We start from the raw sequence: 22,409 nt of genomic DNA, 5'->3' as shown, positions 1-22,409 counted from the left end.
TCTTGATTATCTGAAATTATTCCTAAGTTGGACTGCATTCTCTGGGGTTTGGGATCAACAATTACCATGTCGCAGAAGGTGGCATTGATGGTAAGAAAACCTTCTTCTTAAGGACCTGAAGCTCTGAATCTAGGTCGGGCCACTCAAATGTTCACATCAGGAACAGTTTGCTGTGCATATTGTGCAGAGCACATAAATGGTGCCTAAGGGACAGGGGCAGGTGAGTGGTGCATGAAGAACTTTTGTGGCTGATGGATACATTTGCTATCTTGCTTGTTATGATGGTTTCACTGGTGTATACATACCTTAATTATGTCAAAAATGTTTGTATTTTCTATTTTAAATTGGACTGTCTTTGTATTAATGAATTTTCAGAGTTCTTGACACATTCTATTCTTTGTCAGATCTTTATCAAGTATACACACAAGTTCTTTCTTTTTCTGATATGTGACTCACAAACATTGTCTCCCAGTTTGTAGATTGCTCTCTCTGCCCCTTCCTGCTCACGCTCTCTATCTCTCCCTCTCTCTCTCTCTCAAAATAAATGATTAACTTTGAAAAATCATGTAAATCTACCACAACTGATTATCCTAATTGCATCCAATTGTACCAAATTGCTGCAGGCTTCCACTGCAGGGCTGGGTAGGGGGTATAGACCTTGCACCTCAGCCTTGTGTGCTGTGAGGTGCTCACAACCCTATGTCACCAGAAGACAAAAACAGAAGGAGATGCAGCAGGAAATGGTTGTGGTGAGGACAAGAAAGAAGTGTGGCTGTGCACTGGTAAATTGACAACAACCGTGCTTGTTCTTGTGAGAAAGTTCTGGGAACTGGGCCAATGTTGATTGTAGACTACAGACTTCCTGGGGACTGAGCTGTGAGGTTCATAGGAATCGTCCTTTCTTCTCTACTATGCCATTTCTAATAAAGTGTTACAGATATTTTTAAATTCATGAGAAGGAGGACATGGGTTGAAAAAAGGTGTCAAATTATAAAACAGAGACAAGAAATGCATAAAGAAGCAGACATTGTCAAAAGGCAAAATGCAAAACCTTTGAGGCTTTGAGCTCCCAAAGATGCAGAAATAGACTCCATCTGTGGATGAGAAAAGTTACAAATTAATATCATAACGGGGTATGGACACAGGTAAGATGAGAGCTTGTAACCAGTTTTAGATGATTGTAAATCATGTTGGGGCGCCTGGGTGGCTCAGTGCGTTAGACGTCTTGATTTTAAAGTTAGACTCTTGATTTTGGCCTAGGTGATGATCTGATGGGTTGTGAGTTCAAGCCCTGTGTTGGGCTCTGCACCGACAGCCTGGAGACTGAGATTCTTTCTCTTCCTCTCTCTGCCCCTTCCTGCTCATTCTCTCTCTCTCTCTCTCTCAAAATAAATGAATAAACTTAAAAAAAATGATGTAAAACTACCATGATGGATTATCCTAAAAGCATCTAATTGTACTAAAGTGCTGCAATTTTTCAGCTTCATTGAATTTTAATTTACATAAAATAAGATTCATCTCCTTTCAGTAGATTTAATCATCAATTGAAAAATATATCCAGCACGTCTTGCTATTTCCCACTAGCCTATATATGTGTATGTTGTCATAACATATATTCATTTTATTTTATCTTTTATCTTTTGATCCCTTCCCAGGTTTCACCAATCCCCTCAACCTGGGAACCATCAACCTGTTCTCTGTAACTGTGAGCTTGTCTTGTTTTTTTCTTTTTTACATTCCATATATAAGGGAGATTGTGGAGTACTTGTTTCTCTCTGTCTGACTTATTTCACTGAGCAAAATTCCCTTGACATCCATCCATGCTGTTTCCAATGCAAGGTTTGGGTTTTTTTTAATGGATGACTAATATCCAATTGTGTATATATGCCATGATTTCTCGGTCCATTTATCCATCAGTGGACATTTAGATTGTTTCCATATCCTGGCTATTGTAAGTAATGCTGCCATAAACATGGGAATTCAGATAACTTTTCCAGTTAGTGTTTTTTCCTTGGGATAAATACCCAGAAGTGGCATTACTGAATCATATGATCATTTTTTAAAAAAATTTTAATAAAATTTTTAATACTTATTTACTTTTGAGTCAGAGAGAGACAGAGCTAGAGCAGGGGTTTGGTAGAGGAAGAGAGAGACACAGAATCCCAAGCAGGCACCAGGCTCTGAGATATCAGCACAGAACCTGATTTTGTGCTCGAACTCATGAACTGTGAGATCATGACCTGAGGCGAAGTTGGATGCTCAACTGACTGAGCCACGCAGGAGCCCCTCATTTTTTTTTTTTTAGAGAGAGATAGAAAGGGAGAGGGACAGAGGGAGAGAAATTAAGAGAGAGAGAGGGAGAGAGAGAGAATCTTAAGCAGACTCCATGCTCAGCATGTAGCCTATGTGGGACTCAATTGCACCACTCTGGGATCATGACCAGAGCGAATATCAAGAGTCCAACACTCAATCAATTGAGCCACCCAGGTGTTATTTTTCTTTCATTTTTTTTTTTAAATTTTTTTTTTCAACGTTTATTTATTTTTGGGACAGAGAGAGACAGAGCATGAACGGGGGAGGGGCAGAGAGAGAGGGGGACACAGAATCGGAAACAGGCTCCAGGCTCTGAGCCATCAGCCCAGAGCCCGAGGCGGGGCTCGAACTCACGGACCGCGAGATCGTGACCTGGCTGAAGTCGGACGCTTAACCGACTGCGCCACCCAGGCGCCCCTTTCATTTTTTTTTAAGTATCAAGGGATTTTATAATAACTTTGGAGAAATGTCAGTAATTTATGTATAATAATATTATTATTACAGTATAATTCTGTAATGTCTTATTTTAGAATATAAAAAACTTCACTGGATTCTAAGCTAAGCTTTTAAGCTTTAAAGTTAAATTATATTGTTCTTTCTCCTGTTGCAACCTGACAGGATGGTTGCACACACGAAATAGAAAAAGACACTTGCTCTTTCCACACAGGCATCCCTTTTGTACCCTACAAGGATGAGTTGGCTTGTGTAACCTGCTTAGCTGGCTTCTTAATGGGAGAAGAAAAGTTCCATTCTGAATTTAAATGGGGGAGGGGAGTCTCCTACTGAGATGCCCCAAAGACAGATTTTGTGTTACTTGCTGCATTGCTCTTATGAGGAATAGCTACTAGCAGCAGCAGCTCAGAATTCTCTTTGTAAACTACAATATTTTGTTTCCTCTTCTGTGGGCTACTTAGCTACAAAAAGTAAGAGTAAGAAGCTCCAGGAAATCCTGGAAAGGACTTGGGCATTTCCCAAGTATTGCAAGAGAACTTCAGGGTTTCTATAGACTTTGAATAGGCTTCTCTAGAAGGGCCTTCTATAGAGTTCCTGGGAGTGCAGCAGTCACTTATGGGAGGGGACCCTGGGGCAACAGAGGAGGGGTGTGTGTGAGGGGAAATGGGGGAGCTGTGTAGAGGAAGAGGGGGGCTGTGTAGAGGCTGTGTATTGCTGTGGCTTTTGTTTCCTGATGTCCCAGGGCTTAGAAACCAAGATGGAAGAGATTCACAGTTGAGACTTCTCTTAGTGGGTAAGATCAGAGCAGGGAAAAGTGCCCTGGGCAACAGCACCCTTGGAGAGAAAGTGTTTCCTTCTAGCATTGCCACAACATCTGCCACCAAGACCTGTAAAAAAGGGAGCAGCAGGTGGCAGTTAAGAGAAATTGTGTCATGGATACACCAGGCATTTTTGACACCGAGGCACAGGATGCTGACACCTGCAAAGAGTTTACTCGCTACATCTTCCTGACCTCCCCAGGACCTCACACCCTGCCCATGATGGGACAGCTGGTCCCGTACATGCAGGAAGAGCACAAGGCCATGGAGAAGTTCCAGTAAATATTTGGACTCAGAGCTAGGAGATACATGATTCTCTTTTTCACCCGGAAAGATGACTTGGATGGCATCAATTTCCATGATTACTTAGAGGAAGCACCCGAAGGCATCTGAGGGCTCGAGGGCTAGTTCCGTGATTGCTACTGCGTGTACAAGAATGGTGCGAGAGGAGCTGAGCAGGAGGCCCAGAGAAGCCAACTGCTGGCCCTGGTCTAGCGCATTGTGGCCTAGAATGAAGGACGATGCTACACTAAGAAGATGTACCAAAAGGCCAAAGAGGAGATTCAGAAACAAATCCAAGAGATGCAAGAATTTTATGGAGCACAGCCAGAGAGACAGTGAGTGCAGGGAAGAGAGGAGTTTGAGAAAAAAATCAGGAAGCTGGAGGATAAACTGGAGCGGCAGAAATGAAAGGAACAAATGGAGAGAGAATTGGCAGGGAAAGAGGCTTTCTATGCCCTAAAGCAGCAGAACGCCAGACATGAAGGTGAGACTCATTGCAGGAACCTTGAATTGATCATGGAAGCACTGCAGATAGTTTTTCCTGTTTTCTCTCACCTGTTTATGTAAGATTTACCTGAATGAAAAGATCTCCCTATTTCCTGCATATTTCCCGCTGGCCCTGCCCACTGTCTGCCACCCCCCACCCAGCCCCCGCACCCCTGAACTCATTCACCAACCTTGGAGCACTCTTGCTTCTGTCTCTCAGACTCTCAGGACTAAGGGGTATAATCAGATTCACTGTTGGAGATTGGTAGATGCTTGATTGACTTAACAGGGGAGGGGCGAACTCTCAATTTGTGGAACTGCAGAGTAGAAGGTATAAAGGTGACCCCAAACTTTGTCTATTTATCCCGAGAAAAATCTAGTTTCTTTTTCGATTGGTGGATCTTCTCCCTCTGTTGCTTCTACTCACTTATTTTTCCTTTAGGACACAGTGATCACCTTCCCCCTATGATTTGTTAGAAAGATTTGTTCTTCGTGTTGGGTAATCTATCGGTGGAGATGTTTATAGAATTCTTTCCAGATGAATGGAAATTTATGTAGTAAGAGTTTTACAGAAGGATTCAAATTGTTCCTTATCAGCTGCCTACTGAAGGACAAAGAGTTGTTTAGAAAATAGACCTCTCAGAACTCAACTAAGTGAAATGCCAGAAAGAGCAGTTGAAAGACGGAGATTCAACACAGAAGAGAACAACTGTTTGCTGTATTCAGATGTATGTATAGCAACTCTTTAACTGACCTCAATGCAATATATTTGCTGAATAACCAGTTCTCTTCTTTTCACGTGAAACTAACTGTTGCCACTTCACCTCCATCACCTCAGACCTTCATTACTTACACCCCCTCCCAGTTGAATTGTTTGTTTGTTATTAAAATAAAAATTTTCTCTTCTCTCATATTCTATAAAATTGGAGTCCACTCTTTCTTGGAACATACCTTTGCTATTTTTTATTACTTAATTTAAAATTAGTTAATTATTTATTTTGAGAGAAAGAGAGAGAGAGAGCATGAACAGGGGAGAGGCAGAGAGAGAAAGAATCCTAAGCAGACTCCACACATCAGAGCAGAACCCGATGCAGGGCTCAAACCTATGAACTGTGAGATCATGACCTGAGCCGAAACCAAGAGTCAGATGCTCAATGGACTGAGCCACTCAGGTGACCCCCTGTGTTATTTCTTCTAAGAACACTGAATTTTACTTTTTGGTAAAAGTTCAAGATGATTTTGGAGCTAGTTTTGGTTTACCCTCTGCACATCTCTCCTCCTTTTCCTTGGAAATTCCCAGCCACATTCTCAACCCCTCTGCCAGTCAAACACTACCTTTTACTTGGATTCATTAATTATTCACTGATAGATATTATGTGTAACAAAGGCTTCAGAGACCTTTCTGGTTTTCCTGGAGCAAAAATTGTCTTTAATATATGTATAACAATAAGAGGTGTCTTTATACCTTTTCTACTTTTCTCCTGGGTACTTCTCACATTATCCATTCTAAGGTTTCCCAAAGTACATTTCCATGTTCTACCAATAAATCCCGGTGTAGACTGAACTTTTAATTAACCTCAAGCATTAGAGAAGCACAACACAAAGAAGCTCACAATCCTTTTAGAAATAGTCACTTAGGAGAAGGGGCCAAGATGGCAGAATTTTGGAAGTTTTCTGCTTCTCTCATCCCTGAATTTCAGCTAGATCAGCACCAAAGCATTTTTAACACCTAGAAAATGTATCTGAGGATTAACATAACAATCTTCATAACTTGAGCCACAGAACTTCACAGGTATGCAGCATGGAGAGGTGAAATGGTGGAGAGAGAAGGCTCAGATGTTAGGGAACTATTTTTGCTGTGGAAAGAGGATTGACAGCGGGGAGAGTGCATGAAAAAATTCTCCCTGAAAGCAGCTGGAGAGACAGAGAAAGAGTGGAAACACACACAAGGGACTGAACAAGAAAGAGAGAAAGGAGAAAGAAGAAAGTTCAATGCCACTCTATAAACAGGGGAGCACAGAGTTGGAAATTATACAGCTCAATGCCTGGTGGTGTTCTGGTGGGAAGGGCAAATCCCCAGGAATAGACAGCAAGGTCCAAGGGTTCGGGGTCTCTGGCCACATGGGGAGAGGTGGTTCTCCAGTTAAGAGGACATTTGGTAGAGGCTATGCAGCTTCCCCACAGGCAAAGTTCCCAGCAGACCCTAGAGAACAGCCATTTGTTGGTGTTGAGCAAGGGTGTTAGGAAGCAGTGAAACCTGATGCCAGATGTGTGGTGTGATTTACCATAATCTCTTAGATGCTGCTGCTACAAGATTGCGTGAATTTTTTCTGGGAATGTTGGCACCTGGCCATAGTCTCTGGGCTTCAGCAGCAACATGGTCATGCAAATTTTCCTGGGGGCAAGGGCGGCCAGCACCCAAGAAAATCTTGGCAAGACCCTCCCTGAGGGGGTCAGAGTGGGTCCAAGCCACAGGGCCCTCAGAAATGAGGAGTTTGGAATCACAGCCTCATCTGAGATAAAATTCAGAAGGGAGGTACCACCTGGCAGGCTGATGACTTGGTTCTGGATAGTGTGGAGGCAGGGAGTGGACAGAAGCCAGGGACAAAGGAGGGGTGCATGATTGCCAGTCAGTGAGAGCACAGAGTTCTGATGCTAGAGACTGGATAGGTAGGTGATACCATTTACACCTCTCCCACCCATGTGCATTCATGGATACAGGCGCCACAATGATCTACCCCAGTAATCTAAGCAGTGCCATCTAGTGTAAATGGAGCTGTCACACCAAGCCCTATCCAACTGTGCCAACCAAGCTCTAGAGGAACATGAGTCTCTCCACCACCTTAGTTTACAGATTATAGGTTTCTCCATAGTTTGACTTCTAGTGGAAACTGGATATAATTTCATTCATATTTCATTCTGTTCGCTAGTCCATCCATTCATTCTTTTTTCTTCTTCTTTTCATATACTTGAATATAGAAAGAGAAAAAAATTATTTTTATTTTCTGATTTTATAAAAAATATTTTTCTTTAAATTATATCTACTGTATTTTTTTACTTTCTTGTAAAATTTTTTATTCCATTTTACTTTCAGCATTCACTCTATTCTATTTTATTGTATTCGTTTTTTTAATTATCAAACATTTTCTTTTTATTCCCTTTTCCCCCCTTTCTTTCCCTTTTTTCTCTATTCTATCGAGTTTCTTTCAACAACCAGACCAGAACACACCTAGGAACTAGCATTCTTTATTTGATTTTTGTTGTGTTGTTTTAAATTTTTAAATTTTAATCTTTATTTTTTTATTATTTCTTTTTCATCCTGGATGAAGAAATGAAGGAATTCACTCCAAAAGAAAGAACAGGAGGAAATGCTTCAGACAAATAAGCAAAATGTTTCAACCAGAATTTAGAGTCTGGATAATATAAATATTATCTGGGATTGAAAAAGCATACAATCCCTTTCCGTGACTCCCTGCCCCCTGCCCCCTGCCATTTTATAGCAAGTGCCATCGTCCCTCCAATGTCCAGCAGTGTGGTCCCCACCTCTCTCTGGGGCCTCACCAGAAAGTGACCTGTTTATTCATCCTACCACCGACATCCTCTTAGGCCTTTCTTTTTATCATGTACCTCAGAATCTTCGAGCCTCCATGCATTACTCAATTTCGAAACGACTCCTACATTTTATGTAATTACCAGAGCAGGACGCTACTTCTTGGCCTTAAAATATATTAGTTCCCCCAGGAGCTGCTGTAACAAATGACCACAAACTGTTGCTTAAAGAGCAGAAACTTACTGTCTCATTGTAATGGCTACTGTCTCTCTGGCACAGGCTACAAGTGCCAAACCGAGACGTTCATACTCTCCATGAAGTCTCTGGGAAAGTATCCTTCTTTGCTGCTTCTTAGCTTCTGGTGCTGGCTGGCCTGCTTTGTTCTTTGCCTTCTAGGTGCTTCGCTCCAATCTCTGCCTCTTTTGTCACATGGTGTTCTCTGTGTGTATCTGTGTGTAAACTTCTCTCACTGTGAATGAAACGATTCCAGGCATTGGAGTAGGGCTCAACCTTAACTTCATGACATGACATCACAGAGACCGTGCTCCAAAGTAGGTCACATTCTCAGGTACCAGGGGTTAGCACTTCTTTAGGAGGACACAATTCAACCTAGGATGGATGGTAAGAGAGGGACAGTGTGTGCAGTGTGAGGGTACAGTACCCCTGATCTCTTCCTCTCCAGTCCTAGTTACAGTTACCAGGTTAACCCATTGGGATAGTTTGTGTAGGTCTCTGCTTCTTGGAAATCTTCTACTGCCTAGGGCTTAGAATCCACATTCCTTGGCCTGGTATTCAACAGTCATTATAATCAGTCTCAACTTCTCTCCCAAGAATGAGATTCTTCTAGATATCATTGTTCCCGTTAATATCTGTTTACACTTTTGTAAGGAACGAAGGTGATAATGATGGGAGGCCAGTGCCTGGGACACAGTGGGCCCTCAGTAAAGGCTGGTAATGATTCCTGCACTCCAAATTGTTAGCTGTTCTCTGCCTGTGTCCAGTATATTTCCACCTCCAAGGCTTGAATCATGCTATTTCTCCCTCTCTTACTTGTCTGAGTGCAGTTTTGAAAAAAAGCAAAATCATGCCTCTTGGGCAAGTATAAACACATCAAAGATTTTGCTCAACTCATGGCGTGACTAGAGAACCAGTATGATAGTATAATTGGATCAAAGTTCCTTTGGGTGGCTCAATCAGCGTCTGACTCTTGATCTCAGCTCAGGTCTTGACCTTAGGGTCTTGAGTTTGGGCTCCATGCTGGGTGTGAAACCTAGTTAAAAACAAACAAATAAGCAAAGAATGAAACAAAAAACACAAACAAACAGAAACACAAACTTCATCTGAAATCAAGGGTTGATGTGTTCAAGAGAGTAGTAACATGGAATTTTTGATTTCTATATTCCACCAGACAGAAAATTTGCTGAGTATCTATAAGGCAGAGAAGTGCAAAAAACCTCTCTGTCCTTAAAGTGTTGTAAAATATCACAGCTGATCATCAAGCACAGCACCACACAGAACAATAGAACACTCCAGTAATCTCTCTTGCCTATTTCTAAGTTTTGGATCATTTTCATAGCGTTCTCTACTTTGTGATCATAAGCAGTTTCCAACAAGTATTGTTGATCCTAGAAGATTGTTTTTACTATGCATGGCCTGATTATTTATACAGATGCAGCAAGAATCTTAATTAACCGGAAAAGCCTCCTTGAGTTTGCTCGGGAAATCTAGAGCCTCATCATACTAAGGAACTATCAATTCCAAAGGATAAGCTTCCTTTGGAAATTTTCAAAATGAATTTTGGATCAGACTTTTCAAAGCCCCTGCCATTCTTCTATCCTAGGAGAAGGAAACCAAGGCCCAAACACTTTCTCCAGTAAACTTTGCATGCTGTACCCATAAATCTCAGTGAATTTCCCTCTTCCCGAGGTCTCCAAAATTTGCCTAGGTTTCTGGACTACGAGGGAGTGGACTTCCTTATTACCTGAGAGACTGGGATCCTGGAAGCCAGACATCATATTAGTTTTCTTATGAAGGTTTTGGAGACATTAGCTCCACATGTAACACCAAAAATTGCTCCTTAGCAGTGGTCTGATGGTCTTTGATTAAATAACAATCAATCTCAAATATCACACTGTACATAAGGCCTTGCTGCAGAATCGATTTTTGTAAACAAAATGACATGTATCTTTGTAAACAAGATGACAGATTTTTATTAAACCTATGCATTTGGTTCTATCATCATGAAAGTGAATGAAACTCAGTAGAAGAGTTTGTCTCTGAATTCTGAGGTTAAGTGAAAATCAGATGACAGTTAAAAATGGTTGCTATGGGTTTACAAATAAACAGTCTACTAAACCATGGATTAGAGATAGTTTAAGGAGAAAGAAATAAGGTTTCTTCAAATAGTCATACAAGTAGAACATCAAACAGAATGCCATCAATATTCCAAACAAATAACCACAATGGCACATCTTGAATCCGTTCACTCAGTCCTATGTCATTACTTCTCACTCTGCTGGATCTTGAGTCAGTCGTCTGATTTCATGAGGTACATGCTTCCAGACTGAGAGTCCCAGTAGTCCTGGCTTTGCTCACTGGCACAGTCTGAGCATTGAGTCAGTGCTGCCATCTTGGAAACCTGCTCTGAAGAGTCTCTTTGAGGCAACAGTAGTTCAGAGCACGTCCTACAGTTTTTCTCCTGAAGCTCCAAGACTGTGACCCTCTGGTGAAGACTCAAATTCTGAGTGGTCACTTTTGGCAGATCTTTGGAGAAGCCTTAGGAAGTAGCAGAGACCTATTTGAGAACAGGACTTAATGGTTTTGGTTCATAACCGAATATAACATCGTGGAAGACAGTAAAAGGCTCTTTGGGGGGCATGGTCTTTATTTCATGAGGTTTTGGTCAATGTTTCCTTTGAGGGATTCAGCCCCAAGTGCACTGTCACACCTAACACCTATATCTCTTTTGTGACAAGGCTGCCATTATCCTGCAAGAGGCAGCTCTTCTTGCTGCCGTGGAGCCAGAAGACAATTTCATTGAAGACATGTGAGTGCAGGGGTATAGATAATCCAGATCCCTTATCCTGGTAGACAGGCTGTGGAGGTGCTGAGTCTTCCTTTTCATTCAGTGCCTTTTGGGGGTTGAGTGGGGAGAAACCAGGAAACCTTGAGTGATATCCAACAATTCACTTAAAGGATATTGTTACAAAGTAGAAGTGACTAGTTTTCTTTTGGCACCAAGAGAGAAGGCTCCAGAATCCCTAACCGGCAACATGATGGTATTTGGGGATAAGGTAAGTGGGTTTCCATGAGTTCATGAATCTGGGGTCCTCTTGAGGGGATTAGTGCCCTTGTAAGAAGAGATAGCAGAGAGTTGCTTCCTCCCTCCATCATGTATGGATACAGTGAGACTGTGTCATCTGCAAATCAGGAAGTGAGCCTTCCCCAGGGAAACAAGTTGGCTCGCACATTGGGCTTGGGTTGCCCAGTCTCCAGAACTGTGAGAGATTAATTCCTGTTGTTCCTGCTCCCAGGCTGTGGTATTATGGTGGTCCACGCTGACTAAGACAGCATCTATGAGGTGTAGATGAGCCTCAGAATGGTAATCTATGAGACTAGCGTTGAGGGTTGTATTATTACTACTAACTACTACCTGTTGATCACTATGGTCTGAGAACCACTTCATGCGTACGACTTTGTCTGGTTTCACAACGACCTTCTGAAGTAAGTACTCCATTTTAATCATTAGGAAAGTGAGTTGCAGATAGTTTAACTTACCCAAATGTGGCAGGTTGAAAGGTGGCCCCAGAAATATGTCCACACCCTAATCCCCAGAGCCTGTGAATATTGTCTGGCTCCAGAATATTCTCCAGAAAGAACCAGCTCTGCAGGACCTTGATTTTATCTCCATAAGACTAATTTCATATTTTTGTCTTCCAGTATTGTTGGAGATTAATTTCATATTGTTTTAGGCTACTAAAGTTTTGATAGCTTGTTATGGCAACAATAGAAATCTGACTCACCAGGTTATAGAGATGATATGTAGAAGAACCAGGACAATGTAAGGAACCATTCTTTTTCATCTCCTGTTATTATCTCTGCAATGTTTTAAAAAGTTGAGCTTTGAGGCCATCTAGATCTAAGCAGCAGAAAACTCCCTGATTCCCACAAGAAGACTCCTGTAGAATTTAAAGAATGTCTTTTAATGACCCCACAACTTTTTGAAAATTCATTATATCCACATTGCTTTGTGTGTGTGAGATTGAAATAATAAAAGGAAAACATAAAAAAAGGAAGTGGAAGGAAGCCCTCAATGATGAGGAGCGTGGCTAAGTGAGCAATACAGATATGGGGCAAGACTGGCTTTATCAAATATCTTCTAGAAGGAGATCACTCGTAACTTAAGGCTCAGCATGGGACTGATAAGAGCCACATGTTCCTCTTTAACCAATGATCGCAAGACTGTTACCTTTGAGACCCACATCTGATATCCTGTGGCATCCATGGATTCTGTGTCAACTACTCTCCCGTTCCCACTAGGGAACTTACCAGCATACCTGAGGATAATACCTGGAGAAGCAATTAGCTGACCAGGAAAACATCCAAGGTGGCTCTGGCTGGAGACGTTTCACTCAAGGAATATATAGATTGAAATGAAACTAGGCAATGGTAGAGATATTTTGAGTAGGACATATGGTTCTGGCTCTCCTCTAGACTTCTATGTATGGAGCCTCATCAAGACCAACTTCATGGGTATGTAAAGGACCCTGTGATGTTACCTTGAAATTCTTAAGTTTTGTGTGTGTGTGTGTGTGTGTGTGTGTTTGTGTTTATGTGTGTTTGTTTGTTTGATTCTCTTTGACAAAGGGCCTGGCATTTTTATTTTGTGCCAGACCCTGCAAATTACATAGCTGGTCCTGGTCTGTGTCTTTATTGCAAGTTGGAAAACAGTTACTTGGGGCCCTCCAAGTCATTAACACCAATAAGTAGTCCAATGATATTGACCAATAATATACTAATTAACACGGTAATTTCAAAATGTAGCTACTTCCTTCCATTGGTTGTCACCCCATTATACATTACTTCCTGCCACATTTAGTCTTCTTAGTACCCACTTTTAAGCTTCAGCATCGGCTAATCCCATGTCTCAAAGTAATGAACAAAAATGTATAATCAAAACCATAATAATTTTATGGTGATGCAACAAATAATTGGAACAGCTGGTCAAACATGAGAGCTTTGACCATCTGCCTCTCATCTCATAGTTTCCAGAGCAGGTTGGAATGGGTGTACTGGCTAAATCTGAAAAAGTCTATTTCTGCCTGGGTCTGGGGTAGGGGAAGGTAGGAAGGTTTAGGGGAAAGATGATTCTCCTCCCTGGGTCCATCTTTTCTTGTCAGGTCATGCATATTTTTGGGCTTGAGAGAACCATATGAAGAAAACTAGAGAAGGTGTGTGTTCATTGGATGACTTTTTCCAGGCTACATCTTCCTCTTTCACTCTTGGTTCTCAATGGTTTAGACTCTTTTGGCTTTGTACCTGAGCGCTGTTAAATTTTTAATGAGTAACTTGAGAGCTTCATGAAAGACCATCATGAAAGCCCATATGATGCAATCACTGGGAAGTATCCCAGGCTCTAAATTTGGACACATCTAGCCACATATATGAGTTCCTTTCTCCCAGAATCAACCCAACATCTCCCACTCCATCAGAGAAGATGATCAGAGAGCACGCCTGGCTCTGTGTGCATGATTTGGGTCACTTAATAAGGGCCTTTGGGATCCACCACTATAACCCCAAACAACAAATATAGCTTTGGGAATTTTGTGTGATAGCAGGCACATGGAGAAAAAGCTTACACCTTGGTGAAACTAAAGCATTCTCCAAATTATAGGGTAATATTTCTGTCTCTTTAAATACGAACAGTTCCTTCACTAGGTCCACTCAATCTGAGCTTCCTGCCTCAGAGGTTTAAAAGGTGCAAACACTTTTTCCTCTCAGTTAAACAAAAGCACCAGCTCAAACAGCTTCTTTGGAGAACACTGGGGAACTCATCAGCTCATTGGAAAGAAGGTGAGCCTGGCCTAGGGCAATAGAGCCGGGAGGGGCAGCAGGACACAGGGCTGTGCATGGGTGTGGGTCCTGGTCTGAGAGGGGTCCAAGTACCGTGCCAGCAGCCCAGCAAACAGGATGCTGCCACAGGGGTCCTGGGGGAGGAAGAGTGGGAGTAAGCAGATTGAGTGGCCCATGCCCACATGTCTCCTATTTAGCCGGACAAACTTGCTGAACAGCATATCTTCCATCAGTTGCTGTCATGACAGAGTGAGTGCTACCTGACACCCCATCCATTTCCCTTAGTGGGAAACTAGTGTCCTCAAGGCAGGTCTTTAGAGCTGGAAGGCAATTTAGAGACCAGTCTGTCCCAATCCCACTTTTTTCCAGAAAAAAAAAAAATCTGAATCCTAGGCAGTGTGCGTGTGGTTTTATGAAATTCCCCGGGATACCCAGGTCACAAATGGCACAGGAAGTCTAGAATTCAGCTGGCTGTGTCCTTTCCCACATGTAAGAGAGAAATGGTGTGATCGATAGTGTAACAGAGGAGGTAAGGAAGGGGTGCCATGGGGAGAGAATGAGCTATTCTATAGAAAACAAATGTGCGTGAAGCCCTTTGGTTGCCTTCCCTAATTCCAAGGTTGCTACCAGTTCATGTTTCTGGACAGAGAGTGAACTACCTCCCCTGGCCTCCCATGATCTATTTCTGATCCAATGTAAAGAGAAATGTAGAATCAAGGACTTGAGAAGGAACCAGGAAGACACCAGAGCATGCAAGGGTTATGCATGAGTGTAGAGGTTAGACATACTTTGCATTGGATCCCTTCTCTGCCCAAAGCCCATTAGCGCAGTGACCTTGGGCAACTTTCTCAGCATTTCTGAGCCACATCAATCTCCTCATTTCAAAAATTAGAGTGGGGGCACCTATCTGGCTCAGTGGGAAGAGCATGGGACTCTTGATCTCAGGGTTGTGAGTTCAAGCCCCATGCTGGGTGTAGAGTAAATACATACATACATATATACATACACTTTAAACATTAGAATACTAAAAAGTATTAAATTACTAGAATACTAAAAATTTTATCACTTTATCAGTAAATACTTCCATGTCTTGTCTGGAAGATAAAGGTCATCAAAATATACCATAATCAGATTTCAAAAAGCAATTAGAATTTTTAAAAATTACCAGGTGTATTCCAATTCCCAGATTGTCTCATAGATTTTAAAATTGAAATCAGCTCCAATGCGGTTCATAAATTGCGATTCTTTCTTATTTCTTATGGTTAATTTGATAAATAAGTTTTCACCTTCCTGTTTCTTTTTGTAAAATGTTTCTGTTTAAGAAACGGCTGGTCCTTTGTCCAAGAGAATTGGACAGTGTACATTTTGCTCTTTAAATCCTCAAGATGTCATAGGACATGTTCTTCTAGTTTCCATGTTTTGTATAAATTTAAATTTAAGGAGAGGCTTGATCAGATTAAGGCTTGCCTGGTTAGTTGGGTGGCAATATTTCATAGGTGCAGTTGTAAACTTCCATCAGAAGACACCTTATATATTCTTCTGTCTCTTTCTGTAATGTAGCAGACAGTAATGATAGCCTAGAGTAACTTTGTTTCATTAACGGTCGCAAATTATAGTATTATAATTCTATCAATCTTTCTTCATTGATTGGATGGCATAATCGTATAAAAGAAAGTTCCCCTGAATCATACTTTCATTTCATAAGGTGTAGTTAATAAGACAAAAGGAATGCTTGATTCATTTTTGTCCATGTTCAGACTGATGACATCATTTCCTAGCATACCCCAAAGAGAACACTTCACTTCTTTTGCGATGTTGGTATTGTTATGAATTCATGAACTTCAACATATTTGATGAATTTTAATCAATTGAAATTATTATTCTCATTGGTACTCAAATTACCCCATCTCTGTCCAGTCAGCCTCTTCAAGTTGGCCCTGTAGTCCTTTCGGTAAGATCCAAATATTTTTTTTTTGAAAGTGATCTCTGCACCCAATGTGGGCTAGAACTCATGAACGTGGGATCAAGAGATGCATGCTGTATTGACAGAGCTAGCCAGGCGTCCCACGGTCTGAGTAGTTTTTGATAGCATCCTCGCTTTCTAGTATGACTAGATAGTCTAAGATCCACTTGCACATTTCTTGGCCCAGATCTGGAATCGGTACCCTCTCCTAAGAGTCCTAATGTTTTTGGTGGGAAATGGCATTTGAAGAGCACGGTATGGGCACTAAGGGTGCTCATTGGTACTGGGCTTGTCCTTGGGCTTCAAAACTACACACGTGCACAAAAAGCTAAGAATAGGACAGGATTCCTGAAAAGAATTTAAGATTTTCTTGACTTTTTCCCCCCTATTTGGCCTTACACTATATTCCATTAGGACAATAGCCAATGAAGCAACTGCATTTTCAAGTTTCTTGGACCAATTCTTTGTGTGGTTTGTCTATTACACCAAATACTATGTATTGCATTTGCTTTTGATTTTTACTAGTTATCTGCAAATATAGTTTTTGTTTATAATTATGTAAGCTATTTACAGATGTTTCTCACTATCCACAAGCAGAACGTTCCTATGAAATCTTTTATGAAACAAAATGAGATAAAGGAGAGAAGCAATTACCATGAATGTACATGGAAAAAGGGTGCGCATTCCCAGATCTCCCCCAAATAACCTCCTTTATGTGTTTCTGATACTTTTAGACACAACTTGTTAACAGATGCACACATTCAATTGAGAGAAAGCCCACGCGTTCATCTGGCTCACAGCTGTGGTGGCTGGATGGTGAACTCCTGTGTGAGGTTCCCGGGGAAGGTGATTGGCAGCTGGCGTGGACAAGGGCCCACTTGGCCTCTCCATTAGCTCAACTGGCTGTGAAACAAATGCGGAACGCTGTATTCGTGTTCAGCTTTTTTTTGTACAAATGAAAAATCCTCTTTGAATTTATGTCAGCCAGCAACAGCAGGTAGACATGTAGGTCTTTCATAAAGGAAAAGAGCTGTAATCCGAACTCTCAAAAAGAAGGAAGTACATGCTTTCAAGACAAATCTATGAAATCGAAGTATATTCAAAGTAGTTCCCAGCTTCTACCCTGTCTCCCACCTTATTCCTCCCATCCGTCTGTCAGCAATTTCTTTGGTGGCAGTTCAGATGATCTGTCTTTGCTTTATCATGTGCCTGAAATATATGTTGTATTTTGTACCTACAGTTCATGTTCCTCCCTATTAGAGAAATGACAGTAAACTAAATATTATTTTCTTCACTTTGCCTTTTTTTTGCTTAATGAAATATCCTGGAGATCTCTCCATCCCGGCATAGAGAGGTATTTCTTATTCCTTTCTACAGTTGGATAGTACATCACTGTGTGTATGTACCTTGGTTTATTCAATCAGACCCCTACTAGTGGGCATTTGGTAGATTTTTGGTCTTTTGCTATTACAAATAGTGATGTGGAGAATAAACGTATGCCTAATCTTTTCCTATGTTTTTGTCAGTGTAGCTGTGGGATATAAGAAAGGGAAACTTCTTCCTCTACCCTTCAAGTTCTTCCAGCTGCACTAAGAATTACATTCACTTGAGGCAGATTAACAAGAGAAAAAAAAGCAGTGTGCACAGATGCTCAGTGATGAAACTAAAACCAAGAGAAATGACCAAGGCAGGCAGTTTTTATAGTTTTTAGGCAAAGAGATGATGGATCTGTGAGGGATTGACAAAACAAGGAAAACTTAACTTTGGAAGCATCTGTTAGGCAGGAATTCTAAAGAGACTTTGGGCTGGGGTAGTAAATTAGAAAGTAGTGGGCTGTTTATACAGTCTTCTTGGCTCTAAATCTCCCATCCCTGATCATAAGGGTGTCTCTTTACCTCCTGGGACAGGAAGGGCACCTTTTACATGGGAGATTTGTTTCCTGCTTGCACGGGGACAGAAGAGGGTCTTACTAATCTTGCCACACAGGCTGTATCTTAAGTTACTTTTGTATGAAATAGTCAGTATGCCAAAGTTGCACATTTAGGGGTGACCTGCCCTTGTCTACTACAGGCATAAATCCTAAAATTGGGACTCACAATCCAAGAATAAATGTATATGTAATTTGTATGGTATTGCTAATTTCTCTTTTGTAGGTTTTAGACTGTTTTTCTATTCTCATTAGCCATGGAGGAGAAAACCTGTTTCCTCTAAACCTTTACCGACTGATTATAGCAGCAAATTTTTGGACTTTTGCCAAATCTGTAAGTGGAGAAATGGTATCTTAGTGTAATTTTAATTTGTTATATTTAGTTTTTTCTTTTCCTATGTTGGATTTATTTTTCTCTACTTTAAGTGAGTGTTCATATATTTTTACATAGTTGAGGAGCATTGGCATTTCTTTTTTTCTTTGAAATGTTTATTCCTATGTCTTGCTCCACTTTCTATTGAGGTATTGGACATTTGTCTCTCTACTTTTAGGTATTCTTTGTATAAGTGGAGAATTAACCCTCTTTGATATAGTCTGACATTCATAATTTAATTGTCTGTGGTGTTCATTGTCTCCCGCTGTCTTTTAGATTTTTATGTAGTCAGATGTATGAATCCTTTTCCTTACAATCTTTCAAATCTTAGAAAGAGTTTCCCCGCCCCTAGGTTACAAAGGCTATGTCTGAGTTTCTTCTAGTATTTATGTGGATTGCTTTTTAGTGTTTATATTTCTAATGTATTTAGTATGTGAATGGCATGAAGATGTGGGTGCAGTTTTGTCTTTTTCTGTGTGGTTTGTAGTTATCCCAATGCTGGTTATTAGTCCATCTTTCTCCCCATTGCTGTGAGATGCTCACAGATGTCTCACGGAAGATAAATGTAACATAATAAAATTGAACTGGTTACTCATGAATATAGTAGACCAATTTGGTCTATTTCTGAATTGTCTGTTTTTGTTTTATGTTCTGTCTCTGTTCACACACACGTCCTACTGCCTTAATTATAGCGGCTAAAATATTTTACTATATGGTAGAACTAGTCCTCCCTCATTGTTCTCCTGTTTTTTGACTCTACAGGCTAATTTTCTTTCTTCATTCATCCAAATGAACGTAATAGTCAACTATTTTAGCTGCAGGGAAAAAAGTGGTGACAAAAATTTTTAACTTATATTTATATAAAATCACGTTAAAGAAGTATCTATTAAATCAGTGTTGAGTGTGGGGAATTGTCTCTTCTGCATCGAGGTATTTTTCCTTAGTGTACTACTAGAGATGTGTTGTAACAATCCATTTTCTCATATTGAACCACCCTAGTATTTCTGAAATATATCACATGTAATTGTGGGGTATTACTTTTTAGTGTCTGACAATTTATTTGGGATTTTTGCATTAGTATTCACAAATGAGACATGTCTGTAGCTTTATTTATTGGTGAAATCTTTGTTAACCTTTGGGATCAATATCATACTTGTGTCATAGAAAGAATTGGAAAGGTTTCCTTCTGTTTTAAGTCATCAGGAATAGTTTAAGAAAGGTTTAAATGAGATCCCCATGAAACCATCTGGGCCTGGTACTCTTTTGTAGGGGAACTCTTTAACTACTTTGTTGTTTCTCCCATGGTGATTGAATTGTTTCATCTTTCTGTATTTATGGGACCAACACGGATAGTAGACTACTGCAGGATTTCAGGGAGGAACACAAAGGTCATAAGAGTGAGGTGATGGTTTCCACTTACCTCCATTGACTCTTTTTCTTCTCCTTCCCTTTTTTATGCCCCAGAGGCTTCTGGTAGTGACATGGCGTACCCTCAGGACAACACTCTGAGGATTGTACTAGTGGGGAAAACTGGAAGTGGGAAGAGCGCAACAGCCAACACCATCCTGGGGAGTAGAGTCTTTGAGTCTAGAGTTGCTCCCCATGCTGTCACCTCCAGCTGTCAAAGAGCATCCCAGGAATGGAAGGGGAGGAAACTTGTTGTTGTTGACACCCCAGGGCTCTTTGACACCAAGGAGACCCTGGATACTACATGCAGGGAAATCAGCCAGTGTGTCCTCTACTCCTGCCCTGGGCCTCATGCCATCGTCTTGGTCCTCCAGCTGGGCCGCTACACGGATGAAGAGCAGAAGACTGTGGCATTGATCAAGGCTCTCTTTGGGAAGCCAGCCTTGAAGCACATGATCATATTGTTCACTCACAAAGATAACTTGGAGGAGCAGAGCCTGAGTGATTTCTTAGCAGATGCAGATGTGAAACTAAGAAACATCATCAACGAGTGTGGTAACCGCTACTGTGCCTTCAACAACAGAGCCTCAGAGGCTGAGAAGGAAGCTCAAGTGCAGGAGCTGGTGGAGCTGATAGAGGAGATGGTGCAGAGCAATGGAGGGGCTTACTTTACTGATGCCATTTACAAGGACACAGAAAAGAGGCTGAAGCAACAGGCAAAAGTCCTGAGGAAGATCTACACTGATCAATTAAATAATGAAATTAAACTAGTAGAAAAGGAATATGCTGATAAATTACAGGAAGAACGGGAGGAAAAAATAAAATCTCTAAAGAGGAAGTATGCTGAACAAACAAAAAATATCAGGGAAGAAGCTGAGAAGGGCATATTTGAACGTGTTTTAAATGTGATTATGTGGGTGCTTCCAAAAATATGGTATATGTTTTGGTAGTAAAGTCCATTTCATTTTTTCTTCTGAATTTATGATGATTTGTGATAGTGGTAGATTGTAGTTTCCATAGACAACTGTGACAATAGCTTCTACTTATTCTTCCTATAACCTGACCCTGTTACTCCTGCCACTGACTTGCGGGGCCTGTGTCCTCTACCTTGGAACTGAGCAGATCTGGGACCGTTTCAATTAATAGCAGATGGTTGAAGCAACACCTTGTGACTCTAAGGTTACATATGGGCAATGCTTCCTTGCCCTGTTGGAGTTCTTGCCCTTGGAACTTGACTGTCATGTTGTGAGAAAGCCTAGGCTGCCTCTTGAGAGGCCCCCATGCAGAGGGCCTGAAGTCACTGGCCCACTTCCCAGATCACCTTTCATTTGTGACTCAGACCAACTTGCCCGCCATGCAAGTGAGGCAACACAGAAGCGGGCCCTCCGGCTGCCCCGCCATCTCAGGCGAAGTTGCAGAAAGCAAAGATGAGCCATTCCCACTGAGTCCTGCCCATATTGCAGCTTTATGAGAACAAATAAATGATGGTTTTTGTTTTTAACCACTGAGCTTCTGAATGGTTTGTTATTCAGCGGAACTAACCAGAATGAAGCCTCTTCCCAGCTCTCAGTCCCCACCGCCTCCCCTTGCCACCTGTCCCTCTTCACACAAAGTTGGCATAATCAGGCAATGGCATATAGAGTTCAAAGACTCAGGAAAATTCAAATCAGAAATCCTGCACATGTTAAGTGTCTGAACCACTGGTCACATGTGTCGTTGCACCGCATGGCCACAAGTCCTATGTTAGTGAGGTATTTCGTTTCTCTGGAAAGATTGTTCTGTGGTTCATGGAGATCTGAAAGTCACAGGTTTCTTTTACCATGTTTCTCTCTCTTCTTTTTTTAGGGACCATCCTAACTTAAGATGTCTCCAATTGTATCCGAAAAATCCCCATCTGGGCCATATATTTTTCATTTGCCTCTGCAGAATCACACTTCACCTTAGCTCTTTGCCCCATGAGGCTGATATATATGCACTGCATTGGTGAGATCTCTTGCTCTCTGACTTCTGCCTGGCTGGCCAATGGGAAGTCCAAGTCAGAGACCCTGTGGAAGTAGAAAAGGAAGGCTGGGGTATCCATTCTCCCACCTCTATCTCTGCAGGGCCATCTCTGACTAGCTGCAGTCCTATGCCAAAGGTCACAGCTCCTCCCTTGGTGGCCTTTGTACCCAACTCTCTTTCTGTGTTCCAGTCTTTGTTCACTCTCTCAGGTTTGGGTTGTAATTTTTCACCGATACTAGTAATGCCCCTTGTGATTTGCAAATTCCCTGTGTCTACAGCTTGTAAGATGCTCTTTCTCTAAACTTTCTCCAAGTACCTAATGAGAGAAGACCACCTTTTTCTTGCTAGAATCTGATCGATAAATCTTATGATGCCCACTTCTCTTTCAGAACGTCTTTATTGTTGTTGATGGCTTAAAATTCCCTCTAGTGTTTGTTTTCTTCCACCAGAAATATCTCTCCTTACCCTTCCATGGTGTGACATTTGCAGTGATTAGATGAAATGTTCTGTCTTGCTAAAATAATAGAGAAAATTCAGTTAGATGGGTGACTTTCTGTCACTCTGAGGATTGCAGATACTCCAAATCCAGATTATTAGAATTTTTACAGTCGTCCTTTTTTTTGGTCTGTGAACATGACTGAGAATATTAACCAATGAGTGAATATTAGGGAGACAGATTTGAGATTGAGTCTGGAAAACATAAGATTCTAAATACCTGTTCTTTCTAAGATTCATCAGAAGTATTCAGAATGCAGTAAAAACAA

The 22,409-nt window shown here is 41.2% G+C and overlaps 1 protein-coding gene across 1 annotated transcript in view; it reads left to right on the top strand.

The window, feature by feature from the left end:
* The window catches only part of LOC125154138 (uncharacterized), a 39,447-nt gene extending 18,302 nt beyond the window's left edge, over positions 1-21,145 (top strand). The window contains exons 3-7 of the mRNA XM_047837899.1: positions 3,665-3,862; positions 8,182-8,233; positions 10,878-10,948; positions 13,826-13,974; positions 19,702-21,145. Coding sequence (XP_047693855.1) covers positions 3,665-3,862; positions 8,182-8,233; positions 10,878-10,948; positions 13,826-13,974; positions 19,702-20,594 — 1,363 coding nt within the window. The 3' untranslated portion in view covers positions 20,595-21,145. The remainder of the gene's footprint in view (positions 1-3,664; positions 3,863-8,181; positions 8,234-10,877; positions 10,949-13,825; positions 13,975-19,701) is intronic.
* Positions 21,146-22,409: the final 1,264 nt, after the last annotated feature.

Source organism: Prionailurus viverrinus, chromosome A2, assembly GCF_022837055.1.
Source record: "Prionailurus viverrinus isolate Anna chromosome A2, UM_Priviv_1.0, whole genome shotgun sequence".
Lineage (NCBI taxonomy): Eukaryota > Metazoa > Chordata > Mammalia > Carnivora > Felidae > Prionailurus > Prionailurus viverrinus.
Note: the sequence above shows the minus strand (reverse complement) of the source record. Positions and strands in the feature narration are given on the sequence as shown.